The sequence below is a fragment of the Mauremys mutica genome, chromosome 11 (genome assembly GCF_020497125.1).
Source record: "Mauremys mutica isolate MM-2020 ecotype Southern chromosome 11, ASM2049712v1, whole genome shotgun sequence".
NCBI lineage: Eukaryota > Metazoa > Chordata > Testudines > Geoemydidae > Mauremys > Mauremys mutica.
In genome coordinates, this window is record NC_059082.1 from 84823133 (window position 1) to 84842221 (window position 19089).

The window sequence follows — 19089 nt, forward strand, 5'->3', positions numbered from 1 at the left end:
AACACTTGGTAAATGTGCTTTTGGGCAAGCAGCCCCTCGGCCAGGCTTGTAGGAGTGGCTGGAATTTCTATTTACTAGTCCAGATAAATTTTGGATTTATGTAGCTATCTTCAAGGGTTGAGTGTCCTCAGCAAAGGATTATGTGATTCATCTGACTTCTGGCTCTTTGACACAAGCTTGAGCCCAAAGACGCGTCTTAACAGCAAACACTTAAAGGATTCCATACGTTGAATGTGAAGCTAATCAAGATATGCAGTGAACTCCTATCCAAAATGATTCCAAAGCACTTTGCAAACTGTCGTGACATTTACCTACCTGTATATCACTTCACTTATCACTGAAATGCAGCCACTTCTGGATCGAACAGGCAGTTGGTTAACAGTGCACAGCAACACTGCACGAGTTCAGACACACAGTGAAGACATGTTTATTGTTTTGAAATAGTGGGAAATTTATGACCCAGGTGTACTACGAATCTAACTGTACTAGTGTGTGCTTAGTAGCATCTGTGTTGCAGGATGTTCAACCCTGATTTCTGGCATGGGCTTAGAACTGCCAAAGCCATGTTACAATGTAGGTGCCCCATCCATGCCAGATGAGTATTGCCCCCACCCATCCATGCCAGATGAGTATTGCTGGCCTGGCTAGACTAGGAATGTAGATAGTCCCTCGAGACAGACTATTAATGATGGAGCTGGATTTTTCCTCTTATTCTTGGGGGGGGGGGGGGGGGGATGTCAGGTGCGTTTTACACCTTCTCCAAAAGATCTCTAGGCCAGCCTCCCTGCAAGTGCCTGTGCTCCACTTTAGTGGATCCAAAATGCACTTGCCTGATTTTTAGCTAGTACTAGTTCTACAGACTGATCACTTTGGTGCTCATCTCTTTGAATCAGTCAATGCATCACTTACATTTCTGTCTAAAATAGAAACAGGTCCCTTGGTAGACTCTGCCTTAGCCCCGCTGTCCAGTTTTCAGATCAGATAGCAACTTCCACATCTCCTGCAGCTCTCGGCTTACTTCAAGCTTGGCACAGAACCCACTGCCCCTTCCACCTATAAATGCTCTGCCTGGACAACAGGGAAGCTGTATGTTTCTGCATGCAGCGGTTAGCTGAGCCTGTTTCTGATCACAGGTCTGTTCTTGAAGGCAGATGTTCTGTCCATGGGCTTGTACTGTGTTCTGAGGGCCTCTTTGCTGTTCCTTTGCAGAGCATTGTCTCAAAGAACTCCATGCAGTACCGAGGGAACTCGCAGCATGATGCACAGGAATTTCTGCTCTGGCTGTTAGACAGAGTTCATGAAGACCTGAACAATTTAGTGAAATACAGTGGCAGACCTCCATTGAAGGTAAGGCAAATCCAGCACAGGCCAACAGGGACTTTGTTTTTTTTTAAATTGGTTCCATGGAAGCTTTCCGTTTGAAACAAAATATCTCTGTATTAGCTTCCCAGTATGTCTGTAAAGTGATTAAAAAAAATCAGTTGCAATTAATTGTGCTGTTAAACAATGAGTATTTATTTATATATATATTTTTGGATGTTTTCTACGTTTTCAAATATATTGATTTCAATTACAACACAGAATACAAAATGTACAGTGCTCACTTTATTTTTAATTACAAATATTTGCACTGTAAAAACCAAAAGAAATATATTAGGTGAATTGAAAAATGCTAAGTACTATAGTGCAATCTCTTTATCATGAAAGTTGAACTTACAAATGTAGAATTATGTACAAAAAAACCCTGCATTCAAAAATAAAACAATGTAAAACTTTAGTGCCTACAAGTCCACTCAGTCCTACTTCTTGTTCATCCAGTTGCTAAGACAAACAAGTTTGTTTACATTTGCAGGAGATAATGCTGCCCTCTTCTTATTTACAATGTCACCTGAAAGTGAGAAGAGGTGTTCGCATGGCACTGTTGTAACTGGTGTCGCAAGATATTTACGTGCCAGATGCGGTAAAGGTTCATATTGTATTTCTTGCTTCGACCACCATTCCAGAGGACATGCCTCGGTGCTGATGACGGGTTCTGCTCGATAACGATCCAAAGCAATGCAGACCGATGCATGTTCATTTTCATCATCTGAGTCAGATGCCTCTAGCAGAAAGTTGATTTTATTTTTTTCGGTAGTTCGGGTTCTGTAGTTTCTGCATCAGAGTGTTGCTCCTTTTAAGACTTCTGAAAGCATGCTCCACACCTCGCCCTCTCAGATTTTGGATGTACTGTAGCTAGCTTTAGGAAGCTCACATTGGTACCTTCTTTGTATCTTGTCAAATCTGCAGTGAAAGTGTTGTTAAAATGATCAACATAGAATCATAGGGTTGGAAGGGACCTCAGGAGGTCATCTAGTCCAACTCCCTGCTCAAAGCAGGACCAATCCCCAGACAGATTGTTACCCCAGTTTCCTAAATGGGCTCCTCAAGGATTGAACTCACAACCCTGGGTTTAGCAGGCCAATGCTCAAACCACACATGTGCTGGGTCATCATCGGAGACTGCTATAACATGAAGTATATGGCAGAATGCAAGTTAAACAGAGCAGAAGACACAATTCTCCCCCCGAGGAGTTCAGTCACAAAAATGAATGCATTATTTTTTTAAAGAACATCAGCATGGAAGCATGTCCTCTGGAATGGTGGCTGAAGCATGAAGGAGGATATGAATGTTTAGCATATCTGGCACGTAAATACCTTGCAATGCCGGCTACAAAAGTGCCATGCAAATGCCTGTTCTCACTTTCATGAGATCAGCATGAAGGCAGCATTATCTACTGTAAATGTAAACAAATGTTTGTCTTAGTGATTGGCTGAAGAAGAAGTAGGACTGAGTGGACTTGTAGGCTCTAAAGTTTTACAGTGTTTTGTTTTTGAGGGCAGTTATGAACAAAAATCTACGTTTGTAAGTTGCACTTTCATAATAGAGATTGCACTACAGTATTTGTATGAGCTAAATTGAAAAATACTATCTTATTTTTACAGTGCAAATATTTGTAATAAAAATTATATAAAGTGAGCACTGTACATTTCGTATTCTATGTTGTAATTGAAATCAGTATATTTGAAAATGTAGAAAAACATCCACAAATATTTATTTAATACATTTCAATTGGTGTTCTGTTTAACAGGGCGATTGGGGCCAGAGGGCTGTTCCTGGCCCCTGGGGCTGCAAAGAGATTCTCAGTCAATGCGTGGCAAGTGTGCACCAGCCCAGCCCAGTGTGAATGGTGACAACTGACTGCCACCCATTAAGTTTGGCAGCTTAATGATGTGCCAGCTATATCCAGTTTCAAATACTTGGCTTTGTTCTGGTGTGTTTAGCTCAGGAGAACCTAACTTGGCTCTTCCCCGTTTAGCTGCATGTGATTGGTGTGGCACTCCTGTGTATCCTGGCATGCCTCCCTTTTGGAATTGCTTTTCCTTTTCAGCCACCATTGGAAGATGCTGCACTGCTCGAGGCACCAGGCTTTCCAATCAGTAGCACTTTCGTACAGGAACTCTTTCAAGCCCAGTACAGGTACAGTAACTTTCAGCACACTCTGATTATGGGGGTTTATTCTTTAATCCCTGGTGGCAGAGCCCAGTGCAATGCAGCAGGGCTGTGTGTGTGGGGGGGGGAGGAGGGGGGGGCAGAGAGATGGTAGGCAATTAACCCTTTGCAGCCCTCCATTTTGTTTACAGTGCTGCTATGTCCCACTTGGTCAGACTCCCTTAGTGGTTGTCTTTCACTTTGGTAAATGAAATCTGGCCTAAGAGATCTTGCTCCAAAGGGGAGTAGCGGCCAGTTTTATTGCACTAAAATTCTTTGTCACTTCAGTGGAAAATGTACATTTGTTTCCCTCTTGCCAGTAAATCGGGAGTGTTTTTTTCAGCCTTCACCCCCGAGCACCCACAGCATTTCCAGGCCAACTGGACAGGGAGCAAAGGAATGGGACACGATTTCGCATGTCTGAGATCTGCCTGGGTTGTGTCGAGTCAGGAGCCTGTGGCATGAACTGGAGGCATGTGGTGGCTACTTGAGTTTAGAATCCCACGCAAGCTGGTAGTAATTATCATTAAGCTAATGAGGAACCCTCCAGCAGAAAAGAAATTCTGTGCTTAGTCCTTCACTTTGTTCATGGGAACTACCCCAGCTTTCCACCTGGGAGCTGAAGTTGGAAAAAAAGTGGCCAACTTCCAAACTCACCCAGCAGCACTGCAGCCGGTCTGGTGTAGGAGATTGCGTGGTCAAACAGTCTTCTCAGTATGTCACTGAGGCGCCCCAGTGGCAAAGAAATAAACTTTGGGATATTACAGAATCCTGAGCAAGACTTAGAGTGACCTTATGGCTTGTTAATTTGGGATATGAAATACTCGGGGGGTGTGCGCGTGTGTGTATGTGAGGAGTCTCCTTTCTTTGAGTGAATGAGATTGAGGCCCATGCAGTGCTGTCTGCATAAGCATCCCCTTGCCCACTTGTCTGGGGGAGAATAGTCCTTGTCAGTCTCTTCAGATTAGAATCAAATATGGGCACATTGTTAATTTCACAAATGTCTCTTAGTGGAGGCAAAGTGGAACAATAGAGAGGAGCCTGTTTTCCTGGCATGCCCTGTAATAAATGAACTCAGACTAATTACTGTGTGAGCATCTGGGAATTAGGCGCCTTTCATTTACAGCAAGGATTTGTCTGCAAAAACGCTGTGCAGAACCTTGCTGGAGTGTGTGGGGGAAGGGGTTTGATCGGGAGGGAAGAGCAGGGTCGCTGTTTGTGTTCTTGATGGTTTGCTTGTCCCTCATTAAATGAGAGATGTAACTTTACCCCATTGATATTTTTAATAGGTCCTCTCTGACGTGCCCTCATTGTCAGAAGCAGAGTAACACCTTTGACCCTTTCCTCTGCATCTCTCTGCCAATTCCTCTGCCTCATACACGGTAATGTGCTAATCTGTGCCTTGAAGTTAAAATTCTGGGTGTCTTTCCCAATGCTTGGTAGCATTGCAAATCTTAATATAGAAGAGATTGAGACGCCAACAAGATTTGTGGCAGATTGGGGTTGTATTGAATGGGCCAGTAGAGCTGTATTCTGAAGGGAGACCCCAAACCATGTTGAAAAGATGAGCTGTGGGAACTAGATTTCTTATTTCCCAGAGGATTCCATAAATCTAAAAGTTTTTCCTATACAAAGCAGAATTAAAACAAAGATTGAAATTTCCTACAAAACTTAGTTTCAAAATTTCATTTTGGGTTAAAGTTTTTTTTGTTCCGATTTTGACTTTTTTTGTTTTTAAATTGTTCTCCAGGTTCACCAAGTGTAGGAGAAGAAGTAATGAGCTGAGTTTGCAGCGAGAGAGAGATTTAGGTTGGATATTATTAAGAAAAACTTTCTAACTATAAGGCTAGTTAAGCACTGGAGTAGGTTACCTAGGGCAGCTGTAGAATCCTGGTCATTGGAGGTTTTTAAAACCAGGTTGGACAAACACCTGCCAGAGATGGCCTAGATTGACTTGATCCTGCCTCAGTGCAGGGGATGGACTAGATGACCTCTCAATGTCCTTTCCAGCCCTACGTTTCTTTGATTCTAGAATATAAAAATTTAAAAAAATGTGAACAGAAAATTGGAAATATTTGGTTGCAGAAAGGCCATTTTGCTACTGACTGATTTGGCTTTTGCCAATGGGAAAATGTTCTGTGGGGAAAATTTCCAACCAGTTGTAGAAAAGAGGCTGCAAAAATGCTTTCACTCTTCCCCTTCTCTTTAACCCAGTGGGTTTTCCCAGCAGCACCTCTTTGAGCGTGACTTTAGGATGTCAGTTTTGATTGATCTGGGCCATGTTACAAGGATCCTTGAGGTAAAATTAGGATTGCCCTTCAATCTAGGGCAGCCTCATTCAGGAACTGTATTTTGTGATTCCACTTCCTTGGGGGGGACTCCCCAGTTAGTGCATAGAGTAGAGGCTAGCCACCATAGGGAACATACCTCTAACTTGGAGCAAGATAGGTGTCCATCCCTCCTTTATTTAAGGGTCTGGTAGACATTTGGGACTTCAAAGCATCTTCTGGGTGGGCCTGGTTGCCTGAATAGCTCCAGGGTAACATGGTCCAGAATGGTCATGTATGACTTCATTACTGATGATGCAACCAGCCTCTTTGGGAGCTCTGTGTGGGAACTAGGCTTGGGTCGTGGCCCAAGGACTGAGTGAGATCCTTACACCATTTTTCCATCCCTAAATGGCCTGGAGGTTAAGTCATAACAACCAGATCAGAAATGGTCTGTATTCTTATGGTGTGTGCAATGGAAAAGTCCCCATTCAGGGTTCTGCAGCCTGCTTTGTTGATCTGACCAAGCTTAGCTCAGGCTGAGTTTTTCTGAGTACTGTATAGAAATGTTCAGCCATCCCAGTTGTTCCCTGTACTCTCTGCAGACCTCTGTATATCACTGTGGTGTATCAAGGGAAGTGTTCACATTGCATGCGCATCGGCGTGGCAGTGCCTCTGTCTGGAACAGTGGCGAAGTTGCGTGAAGCAGTATCCATGGAAACCAAGATTCCCACTGAACAGGTAATAGGCTGGTCTTTGGTCACCGTGGTGCCACTGGGGTCCTGCCGGAGTTCTGATGTGTTTTTTTGTAGTTGATATGGCAGGTAACAATGGACACTGGGGGGTTCAGATCAGTGGACGTAAATTTGGAGGAAATAGGTGACTGCAGAAACTAGCCTGAACGCATTGTCTCTTGCGTGTAACTCTCACATGAATCGGTTTGGCTGCCTGTAGGTTATACCAGCTCCTTGCTCAGGCCTCCAGGCTGCATTGCTGCATTTTTCTCTATTACTTGAGGAAGGGAAAGCCTGTGCTTCTGCCTAACAGCTCTGCAGTGACTGTGTGTGCACATGTGTACTCTGCTCACTATTGAGAAATTAGCAGGGCTCATGGGAAATGTCCTAGAGTTTTGAGACTCCTAGGGGAAAACTACTAAGATGACACTTGAAGGGTCCCACGAAAACCCCTGCATGTGTTCCCTTGATCCCAGCTGCTCCCTCATGGCCAGACCCTCCCCCATTTCTCCTTATGGCTGGTACTGTAGGACTGGAGAATTCCCATGCTCTGTCAGGAACACTTCAGCGAAAGTCCATTTGTTAACTTCTCTCCCCATCCTGGGAGCTTGGCAGCTCAGCAGTGGCTAGCGCTGATAGTCTAATGGCTGCTGTTCCATTTCTGCCTTGTAGATTGTGCTGACGGAGATGTACTATGATGGGTTCCATCGCTCCTTCTGTGACACTGATGACCTAGACACGGTTCAGGACAGTGACTGCATTTTTGCCTTTGAGACCCCCGAGATATATAGGCCTGAGGGGATCCTTAGTCAGAGAGGTAAGTGGGTAGGTCTTCTAAACACCCCTTCCCCCAAACTCCACCCCTACTGGAGTATTGGCTATGGGGAATTTGTTTGAAAAAGGGGCATTTGGTTATATATGTCCTAGGCCTGGAGAGGAATGTGGAGTGTTTCCTGGTCTGCTGACTCTAAATTGAGCTCTGCTTCAATGGGCTGGCATTCCAGACATAGATGGCTTAGCTTCGAACCTGGCATCACCAGACCTTGCGGCGGGAGGGGTGGTGCAGAGCAACCTGTTACAGTACAGGGCAACTGCACTTGCATTTCTCCTTAGTGGTCCAGCAAGGGCACTCACTCAAGCTTCCAGCTCCTCAGCTGTTGCTTCTGTTGGGTGGAGACGTGTGTCCCTCTCCTTCTCCTTCTGACCTGGTATCTCCAGGCTGCACAGTCTCCTGCCTTCGCTGTATACTTCCCAGCACGGACAAGTTGCTCAAGAACACTGCATGCTTTCTCTTTAGAGATGGATAACAAGTGTAATTGCTACAGATTTGTTACCACACAGACTTCCCAAGCAAGCCTACTTTATTCTACTGGTAAAAAGCATTGCAGAGAAAACTTACTAAAAACAATAAAAGAACCTACAGACATGATTTTAAGTGTACTAAGAACCCCAAGCCTTATATGGATTGTGGCAGGATAAGTCCATCAATACCCCTCCCTAGGAGAGTTCTTGATTACCGGTTCATCACAGCTTCATTTCCGAACAAGCACACTCATAGCATGTTCAGTTCACACATCATACAGTTCAGAGGTCTTTGACCTGGAGTTTCCAGAAGCAAGTAATTGGTACAAAATGGACCTCTCTTCAGGGTGTATCTTCAAGAGGTTGGCATTCCCTTCACCTCCAGGTACTTCCTAGAAAATCCACTTCACACATGTTGCCAAAAGATCTTTGATGGTCCTAGTACCTTTTAGAGATTGCATTAGTTCTGTCTTCCTGCTAAAGAAGTTCCATACAATCTCATGATAGTAAATAAACACTTGCATTTCTAATACAATGTACCCCGGGGTATTAACCATAATTCAATAAGATGTAACTTAATTCATTAAAGCTCATTCAGGAAATTGTCAGTCTGTCACATCTCTCCCCTTACAGAAGTGGGTGTAATGAGGGTGTTGACCCACATTCTAGGGGAACACATTGACTGAGTGCCTGGGTGGAGGTATTCCCTGCATGGCAGCGGTGCCATTACTTCTCTGTTTTACATTTCACCTGTTCAGATAACAAACCTGCTAGCAAACCAGCATACATCCTTCAAAAATATGTATGGCGTTGTCTGACCAACACCCTACATAAATTTCCTCTTTAAACCTATGGGACTGAACTTTCCCAAGTACCTTTTTGCCCTGTTACCCCAAATCCTTGGATGGAAACTTGAGACCTGATTCTCCCACTTCTCATGGGTCATGTGTTCATGTGTCATGTTCTGTGGTGCCCTACGGGGTCAGTTGCTTCAGTTCTGGATTGAGGTTCCCCACGTGCCACCACCCAGGAGCCATTCTTTGGACCACAGAGAGAAATAATTCTGCAGTGGCTCTCAACAATGCACTGCTTTTAACAGGAGAAGTCAAGCCAAGGGAGTGTCTTCAGACCTCCCCCATAGCCAGATTCCTTTCTCTGGGGGGCTTCAGGGATTCCTGTGGCCCCACCCCTGCTCCTCTGGGTTCAGGCGATGGAGTAGCGATCCCCCGCACCATTGGTTCCTTTTGTCCACCTCTTACACCCCCCACTGAGTCAAGGTGAGCAGAATTCCCTCTCCCACCTGGCCCAGGGTCCTTCACCATCTCCCCAGCAGCTGTCTTACTCTGTACTTGTGCATTTCCCAACCTGGGGTAGATGTGTCAGTGCACCGCAGCTGCCTCGGTCTCCCTGCTTTTGGCTGGTGGCACTGCTATCAGCAGGCTCTGCTCTGCCTCGGGGTCCCTTCCCTTTGAGGGGCTGGCAGAGAACTTTATTTCCTGATCTGCATTTTAGGACCCAATTAATTTCTCTTTCAAGTCAGTAGGTCTTGTCCCTTCTGCTGAGCAACAAGCGCTCTTCTCCCCTCGGCTCTGTCTGCCTGCTCGGGGGTATAACCGGACTCCCCTTGGACATGGGCAGTGGAAACGTGATGCCTCTTCCCCCTGTCAGCTACTCTCTTCGCATTTTTACTCTCATGCCCATTGCCTGTTTGAGGCTAACTGAAGACTTGTCTACACTACAAAATGAAGTTGACTTACAGCCACCACAGTAATTAAAGCTCCTTCTTGTGCCTTCTGTGGGTGGTGCGCATCCTCACCAGAAGCACATCCAATCCGCCAGCTGAAGTGGGGCATTGTGGGACACTGACAGCTGGAGCCTGGCAGCCCTGCCCTCTGCCGCGCTGCTGACAGCCTGAGCGTCAGCTGGGCCCTTCCTTCTGCTCCAGTGCTGATGGTGAGCACAGGCTGTCAGCCCCATTAATTTGCAGGTCTCATTGACCATGGTCACCCCACAACCAGCTCCCCATTTCCTTACATAACTCCTCATTTGAGTTCAAACCTCGGCATAGGTCATGTCCCTTTTGTTCTAAACTCCCGGAAACCTTCTCCTATACGTTTCGGGGGTCAGTTTAAACTTTTGTAACAAAGCTTGTTAACTGTCATCATCTTTATAGTTCTCACTTCCCATAAGGGTAAAAATGGCCAAGGCCTTTGTCCCAGACAGCAGTGGAGCAAGGTACCTTGCCATGTCCCTTTTCCCCCGCTTTATTCAGCTAGCACCCCAGTTCAAAAGCATGTTGGAACACATCCCTATCATTCCCCTCCCTAAAGTGCGGTTCACCACCCATCAGGACAGGTACTGGGGACTGGTTCCGACGACTGTTCTGCTGTTGCAGTCTCTGTATCTGGAGCTGGTAGTGCTGCTTCTTGTCCTTTTCTCTCTCATACAGACACTGCTGCTCCTGGTCAGATGCACTCTGTCCCCCTCCAACTGCAGCTTCTCCTGCTCCAGCTAGTGAGCTGTCCACCGCTCCTGTTCCAGTGGTGGGCTTGGGCTGGATGGAACATAGTTGTGCCTCTCTGTCTCTTCCCTGCAGGGCTCTCCATCTGCTGGATCCTCCTCCAGCAGGCTGGAGGTTTTCTGAACCATCAGTCCTCAGCTGGTCATTAGAATACAACAAATTGATTAGTTAGATGAATCAGCTCTGAAAGCATTTCTCTGCATAACTCAACCAGCCCATTTTTCTTCAGCTGTTCATAATTTGTTTCCCCCTGTGTCTGTTTGCTATTCCTTTCCCCAAAATGACTGAGACAGTTGTCTCTGTGCTTTTCCTTCTTCAGTACTTGCTGTTGGCACTTGCGGAATTCAGATTGTTACAGATCCCAAATACATGGTCATTGTATATGTTACAGTTCAGGGCACCTGCCCCTGTATTTCCCGTTACTGGCCCAGCAAGGGCACTCTCTGGCAACAGCTGGGGGGCTGGAAGCACAAAAGAGGGTGCACCTTTTGGGCTGCTAAAGGGACAGTGCCAGTTGTCCTGAACTCTGACACAACCCAAGAAGCTAAATTTTGCTATGAAAATCAGATTGCTGGTGATGTTTCAGGAATAAACAAAATGTGCCCCTCTCTTTCTAAGGCCCTTGGGCCCCTGTTCTCTCCCTGTCTGGGTAACGCTCATTCAAGTCACTAGGAGTAACTCGGATCCTGCAGGATGAAAGCACTGAGTTTCTCCTCTTTGCAACAGCTGGTGCTAACACATGCTTCAGCCAATTCATGCATTTTCCAGCTGAACTGCATGCTGCTGGTGCACAGGCAGATAAGGAAACCAAAAGAAGCTAGATTTGCTGGAGCTCTGTTGGCAGTTTGGCAGAGTACAGATTTCACCAACTAGAGGAAGAAACATCTGAGAGTGGGATGTAGGAGAACAAAAGCAAAATTTTATATTTGAAAATGAGCAAGGGTTTTTTCATTTACTCCTTCAAACTGTTCTCCTTCTACATACAAACAAAATGAGCTGCTCTAAAACTACAGGTGCATATGCAACAATTGAACTGGATTTCCAGTGTAAGATACTAGGGGGTGTGTGCGTGTGCGCTCTATTGTATCTCTGTTGTATAGAAATAATCACACATGCATGTCAACTTTTTGTTGAATTAGATTAATTGTCAAATAACTTTTTAAAATATAAATGACCCAATCTGGAAGCCCTGCGTTTACACTGACGTGTTGTTCTAAATTAGAAGGCGGCTTCTTGAGAGCATGTTGACATTCCCCTGTCAGTGGAGGGCACAAGGAGGCAGTGGTAGAGGAAAACAATTTAAAATGCCTTCTCTCCCCTAATGTTTCAGGAATTCATGTGACCAATAACCTGAATAACTTGAAATATGGCACTGACCACCACAGAACATCATCTTATACACAAGGGGCGGTGAAGTCTGGGAAACAGGAAACCTCTACTCGCTCAGCAGCCAGTGACAAGATTGTATTGCTGGTCTGCAACAGAGCATCTACTGGACAGCAGGGGAAAAGGTAAACACCAGCTTCCAGGCTACAGCTCTGGTCGTGGCCTCCATGGAAAGCCAGGATTCACTGTTGTAACTATCCATGTACTGAGACGACAACATAGACACCTCTCTGGAGCCACAGTGTAAAGTCCGAACTCTTGTTGGGAGCCAGGGTGATGTTTGAAGACTTGTTGGGCCACTAAAAACATATGTTCAATGATGTAGCCATTGGATTCATTTGAAACCATTAATAGTTGAGTCTGCAGTTAAATGGGCGCAACTTCTGCGAATGCTAATGGGAGCTCTGTGTGTCATAGGGAATTAGATCCTGTCAGGTGGCCTGAAATCACCTCTGAGCCAGCCTGTCCTTTGAGGGTGGTGCTGTTCACACTCATACCTGATGTGCCTCCCTGCCAGATGTCAAGGCTCTATCTGCTCTTGCTGAGGTGCTCGAGTGGGCATGGGAAATATTTTATGAGAAGTTTATTCTCCTTCCTCGTCTCGTATTGATAAATGGCTGAGCCATTAATGTTCACACGTTCCAAAAACTCACTTTCTGGTAGGGGCTGGATGCCCAAAATTTCTGCCTGAAAATGGGACCTTGTTGGTGGGAAGTTAGAACCAACTGAAAAGGCCCTTTTGAATGTGACTGCTGAGACAGCCTTAACAGTAACTTGTCCCTGTGTGCTCAAGGGTGTACCCCTACCTGTTCACCCTCCCTCCCCCAAAATCCATCTGGGCTTGATTCTGATCTCAGTAGGTCTCCGAGGCCTGGGCTCCACTGAACTCTGTGGAGGTGGGGTGAGGGTAGAATTGGACCTTTTCCTGTGATGGTAACGAGTTAACGAGGAGAGGGTGAGCTTTGCCACAGACTCTGCTGGGAGCAGAATGAGGTCATTGCTGGAAATTTCATGCAGTGTCATCTTTCACTTCGAAACTCCAGGCTTTGGCAGGGTTGATGCTATTCAGTGTCGTGTTGTAGACATTGCAGTGAGAGGGGGCAAATAACAACTGAATCAGGATCGTCCCTTCAAAAAGACTAATCTTCTAACGTCGTCTCCAAATGTTGCTCCCTTCAATAGGTTTGGCCAGCCCTTTGTGTTGCACCTGGAGAAAACAATTGTATGGGATCTTCTCCAGAAGGAAATCCTGGAGAAGATGCAGAATATTCTGCGGCCCTCAGCCTGCATTCAGGTAAGACAGACTGACACTTCTGATCCTGGAATTTCCACCTCTTTGTCTTTGTAGCTTAAAGCTGATGGAGAATCCAGTTGATTGGAGGTGGTGAAGGTGCTGTGTGTGGTGATGGAATATTCCGTAAGTGAAATATATCCCCGGGGATAGTGTGCAGCCTGTGTCTGCCGTTTGCCGAATTGCCCACTTTTATTTACCACCTTGAAAACATATAGGTGCTCGGCCTGGGCCGGGGCTGAATGAAGTCTGCTTCCAGTGGCTGTTGCGTAAAGGATTTCTGTCAATAGCTCTGTTCACCATTCTGAGAGCAGCACGCTGTAAGAACTCTGGCTTTACGCTTCCTTCGAGAACTGAAACCAGCCAGCGGGAGACCTGCCTTTTACACCCCTTAGAACAGAGCCCTTCAGTCTAAACCAGGGGTCAGCAACCTTTCAGAAGTGCTGTGCCACGTCTTCATTTATTCAGTCTAATTTAAGGTTTCACGTGCCAGTAATACATTTTAATGTTTTTAGAAGGTCTCTTTCTATAAGTCTATAATATATAACTAAACTATTGTATGTAAAGTAAATAAGGTTTTAAAAATGTTTAAGAAGCTTCATTAAAATTAAATTAAAATGCAGAGCCCCCTGGACCAGTGGCCAGGACCCGGGTAGTGTGAGTGCCACTGAAAATCACCTCGTGTGCCGCCTTGGGCACGCGTGTCATAGGTTGCCTACCCCTGGTCTAAACGATAGAGCCACCCAGTGTTCAGGTCTCATACTTGGAATTTCCCCCTGATATTAAAAGCCTGGGCTTGGCAAAATTGGGATGAGCAGGTGTCTGAAATTTGGCATGTGACCCATTCTGGGGAGCACCAAAGGGATTGCCCTAGGGCTGGGCACCTCCAGTAGGCAGTGAATGCTTATATGTTCTTGGCGTGCTGTAGTAATAAATGAAGCTAAGTTTGTTAGTTTGTTTTAGTGGAGCGCTTTAAGCGGGTTTTTTTTGTTTTTTTATTATAATTGGTTATATAAATTTTATTATGTGCATGTGCAATTTTAGTTTAATTATTTGTTTTTTTTGGTAATTGGTGCTTTGTGTATAGCGTGTTTTAAAGGTAAACATCTGGTCGGCGCTTAATCAGTGTGTCTCCTGACCGAGTGTGGGGGGGTGGGAACCACTTCAGCCGCTCTAAATACGGGGGCGGTCTTCCTACCCCCTTAGTGCTTAAGAAGTGTAAAGTTCCTACAGCGTGCTATATCGATAGTCACTTCATTCTCAGGTCAGACATCTAGTGATCAGGACGTAACTTCCGCATTGAAAAGAGAAAATCCCTTTGCAAAGCCCTCTGAGCTGAGGCAAGCGTGAGAAATGCAATGCCAAGGGGAGTAGGCACACTAGAGTGCTTGGCTTCAGCCTGATGCAGGCACTGTTTGTCTTCAGTCTTTGCATAAGGTGGATGGAGGAGCTTAGATCAGGTTAGATGGGAAGCCAGAGAATTTTCCTATCCCCTTAGTACTTTGGCGGTCTGTTTAGAACCCATGCTGATCTTTCCATCTCTTAATTCCTGGGGAACTTTTGCTCCAGCTAGTCCTTTGCTTATAATTGTTTCAATGAGATGATTGCTCATTTTCCTCATACCCCCACTCAATAAGCCTCAGACTGTTCACAGTTTAAATTGCAAAAATCTGAGGCTTGAAGCTGTAATGAGTCATTTGTAAGATCAAACATGTGCCAGCCTCTGTTTTGTAGTTCTGCCATTAACATTCTTAATTGAGAAATCTGCCTTAGAAAAGACTTGGAAACATTAAAAGCGGCCAAGAGTTCTGTGGCACCTTATAGACTAACAAATGTATTGGAGCATGAGCTTTCGTGGGTGAATGCCCACTTGGTTTATAAGGTGCCACAGGACTCTTTGCCGCTTTTACAGATCCAGACTAACTCGGCTCCCCCTCTGATATTTGAAACATTAGTTGATGTTTTCATGGCTCTCATAAGCATGCTAGGTGGCTGTTAGAGCAGACATGTCTGTTGGAAAAGTCTGTGTAAGAACAAGCCGGTGAGGGGAGAGAGGAGAGGTTGCCTATCACTATGGAGGAGTTCCTGGTGATTCTCCCAAACCTCATCTCTTTCACGTGTCCCTGCCTTGGATTCCAGGTGCAGGAACATCAACTCTTAGCACAGTAGCCACGAGAACTTAATCTACTTGTTTTCTCTTGTGAAACGCTTACTCAGAGGGGCAGATCCTGCCTTGGCACTTGCAGGGAGTGAACCAGCCCTGTAGAATAAATCTAACTTCAGTCACTTAACCAGTTCACTTTTTCCCCTGTTTACCATAGGTGTGTCCATTCAGCTTGCGGGTGGTTAGCGTTGTGGGCATAACATACCTATTACCTCAGGAGGAGCGGCCCCTCTGCCACCCCACTGCGGAACGGTAAGTGCGGCCCTTGTCCCCCAGTGGGGCACAGTGTTTCCAAGTTCACTACTCACCTGTTCTAGTGTTGCAGTTAAAGTATTGCTGCTTAGTCCGTGGGAGACGGGTGCCTTACGTGTGGGAGCATAGACAGACTTTCTAAACCTGGATGGCCATGGGTGTATTTTATATTTGTTGTTAGAAAACTTCTACTTGGTGCCACTTGGAGAAGGAGAGCGAGTGATTGGAAATAGATGGGGAGAGAAGATGAGAGAAGCTTTGAGAGGCAAGTGTGTGGCGCTGGAGATGGTAGAAGACTAAGGGAGTAAAATGACTGCAAGCCTCATGGGCGGCAGGTCTAATGGCCAGGGGAGGCTCTGCCTCCCTTGCCACGGCTGCCGGATCCCCGGTTGTGGGGTTTGGTGGCGAAGTTTTTGCTTTATTATGCCCCATGCAGGTTCCAGGGTGGCTGAGGAGGCACATACCGGTGCTTCAGCTGCCCCAGAATCTGCATCGGGCATATCAAAAGCATCTTCTAACAGACACTTTTCCCCGGCGGGTTGGATCCCGGGAGGGGAGGCATGGCATGGCTTCGGCCAGCTGAGGTGGGGGCGCTCAGGCCTTCGGCCAGCCGGGGTGTGTGTGTGTGTGTCTTGGGGCTCCGGCCATGGGGAGGGCGCAGGCAGAAGGGGTGGAGTTGGGGGCTAGCCTCCTCAAAGGGGGGCTCCACCGGCTGCCCATGGAAAGCCATGCAAATGTACTGAGCAAGGGCTGTGTTCAGCTGTACCCAGGATGGGACCATCTCTGGGAGCGAGAGGAGTTCAACTTGCCGGCTGTTAACTGCCATTAGACATGCTAGTGTGGAAGGAAAACAAGGAAGGGACTGCGGGCTCTAAACCTCATCTCTAAAATTGGATTTCTGCACCCAGAGTGGAACATATTATAGTAATTCTGCCTTTCCCTACTACTCCCATCCCACAGCGCTTCAGGAGCCTTACTCAAGAACTACTTCACCCATCATTGCAATGCGCACTCATCTAGGTGCTTGGATAATGTGTTGAGCAGAGTCATATATGTACCTAGAATAGATTAGAATGCAAAACCATATCAGCAGCGTGTGACATTACTGCAGTATCCTGAAAACAGGGAATGAAGCAAGAAACTGTACCCAAAGGAATATGATAGTCAGCAATAAAATACTGAAGTGATGGGCATAATTAAGGTTAAGTTTCTGTCATGGTTATTTTTAGTAATAGTCAGGGACAGGTTGCGGACAAGAAACACAAATTCACAGAAGCTCGTGACTTGTCCCTGAGTTTTACTAAAAATACCCTGCGCGTGGGGGCGGGGAAACGGACGGACAAATAGATCACTGCTGGGGGCTTGCAGCTGTTCCAGCCCCCTGCAGCATGGGCTGTCTGCTGCCGCCCCACCCTGGGGGCAGTCTGCTGGTCCGGCTGACCCCAGGGGCGGCTTCGGCAGGGGCTGACTGTCGCTTCTCCAGCACCAGGGGTGCTGACCCAACCCCAGCTGCCGCTTCAGCCCTGCCCCAGAAGAAGTCAGAGAGCCTGGGAAATCATGGCATCTGTGACCTCCGTGACAGAATCATATCCTTAGGCATAATGAAATGCCACAGGTAGATCCCCAAATTGGAATTTGGCCAGTTCACTGGGGCAAAGTTTCGTGGGCACCACTCTTCTCTGTTACGTGCCATAGTACATTAAGTGGCTAGGGCCTCCAATTTTGGATGTGAGAAACCCTTTAAAATTCTTGTCTGTCTTGTCCATGGGACAGGCTTGATTACAGACAAAATCAGCCATTTTTCAAGGGAGAAAATGCTGGAATCCAGTTGGCTAACAGAAAATCTGGTTCGTGCGATGTTTCTCTGGTCACACGTGTTGCTGGCTTCAGAACTTGCTGTTTGAGGAGTTTTCCTTGCTCCGTTTTACACAGTGAAGTGTGTCTAGCACATGAATTGACAAGTAGTCTGTTTCTGGTATCATTTCTGTATTCTATTTCCTGCTGATAGCACAAAGGAAAATCCCCCAGAATATCTGGTCATTCTTGTGAATGGAGACTTTATGGGTAAGCTGTTCTTGCTGGATTTTATTTTTTGAGTAGCCTGTCTGTATTGATGCAGCTGGTTAGCAGCAGTAGTAGCTAAGCTGAAGAACTTGCTTCTCTGATCCAGCTGAGTTCCTACATCATAGGGCCCTGCTAAGTTAGCTCAGGGGCTGAGGGTGCACAGTGGGTATAGATACAGATACACACATGCACAGAACAGGGTGACTTGAGTTTTAGACTCAGTGCAGTTCTAACCCTATGATGTCTGCTTCTCTCTCCAGGGCACTGAAATCATGTGGACAGGGTGGAACTGCTCATGTGAAGTTGGTGGTAGAATGGGACAAAGAGACTAAAGATTAGTAAGTATGATTGCATTAACTGCCGGGAAATATTGGCGAACAGCCTGGCATGATAGGAAATGCAGCAAAATGTTAAATCCCATAGAATCTCCAGCTTCTGAGATGTTCAGATGAGACTGTAGCTGTAAAGACAGGAGGATCTAGTGACTGGGGCTTCTGTGTGGTGGGATCCCTACCTCTGTCTAGCCTGGATTCCGTAATATCCGAGCTGGCTTCTCAATCACAAACCGTTTGCTTCATGTGCACAGCTCCCATTCATGTCAGAGGGGTCTTAAGGGAAATACATGGGGTGACTTTTCTGCTACCTGATTCAGACCCAAGGCTGAGTGAAAACTACTTCCCTTTCTTGCTTTAAGTTTAGTTGTTGTAGAGCAGCCCCTTACCAAGGCTGGCTCCCTATGGGATGAGACAGATCACGCAAGCAATACCTCCAGCCCTGCAGTGGCTCCTCTGTAACGTTGGGGGCGGGGTGTATTGTACAACTGGTAAATGCCTTGTTTCCCTGATGCAGTTTGTTTGTGAACATGGAGGATGAGTACGTCCCAGACTCCGAAAGTGTCCGTCAGCAGAAGGAGCTTCATCACCAGCCTCAGTCCTGCACTTTATCTCAGTGTTTCCAACTTTACACCAAAGAGGAACAGGTAGATGCACTAGTTTGCTGGAGTAGCTGTTCTGCAGACATGGACTCATTGGGGTGTCAGAGCCCCAAGTTCAAATTCTTCTCCCCCTCCTTGGTTGTGTCCACCTTTTGAAGGGGTAATGCTTTCTGCAGATGTGCTTTACGATAGTCTGAAGACAGTGTGGGCTTCTCTTTATTCTCATGGGAATATGCTATTGTGTGTTTCCAAGTCTCGGAGGCAGACCAGGAGGATTTTTTTTCTCTTGCTGTGCAGGCTGCCTCTAACACCTCTACAAGTGCACTTGGGAGCTACCCTGCTCAGTCTGAGCCTCCATGCTCACAGGCTTCCTCAGCAAACATGCTGACGGATCCTTCTCTCCAACTGTGTTGCCCCTTTCTCTTAGGCCATGGCTACACTTGCAAATTTGCAGCGCTGCAGCAGGATGTGAAAACATACCCTCTCCAGCGCTGCAAATTGCGGCGCTGCAAAGCGCCAGTGTGGTCAAAGCCCCAGCGCTGGGAGCGCGGCTCCCAGCGCTGTACGTTATTCCCCACAGGGAGGTGGAGTACGGACAGCGCTGGGAGAGCTCTCTCCCAGCGCTGGTGCTTTGACTACACTTAGC

The 19089-nt window shown here is 46.4% G+C and overlaps 1 protein-coding gene across 2 annotated transcripts in view; it reads left to right on the plus strand.

The window, feature by feature from the left end:
• USP31 (ubiquitin specific peptidase 31) overlaps positions 1 to 19089 on the plus strand; it is a 69691-nt gene that overhangs the window by 35400 nt on the left and 15202 nt on the right. For both annotated transcript variants that reach the window (XM_044980121.1, XM_044980122.1), the window contains exons 2-11: positions 1210 to 1347; positions 3428 to 3516; positions 4818 to 4910; positions 6401 to 6536; positions 7202 to 7346; positions 11683 to 11863; positions 12921 to 13032; positions 15351 to 15445; positions 17770 to 17847; positions 18359 to 18488. In XM_044980121.1, the coding sequence (XP_044836056.1) occupies positions 1210 to 1347; positions 3428 to 3516; positions 4818 to 4910; positions 6401 to 6536; positions 7202 to 7346; positions 11683 to 11863; positions 12921 to 13032; positions 15351 to 15445; positions 17770 to 17847; positions 18359 to 18488 (1197 nt within the window). The remainder of the gene's footprint in view (positions 1 to 1209; positions 1348 to 3427; positions 3517 to 4817; positions 4911 to 6400; positions 6537 to 7201; positions 7347 to 11682; positions 11864 to 12920; positions 13033 to 15350; positions 15446 to 17769; positions 17848 to 18358; positions 18489 to 19089) is intronic.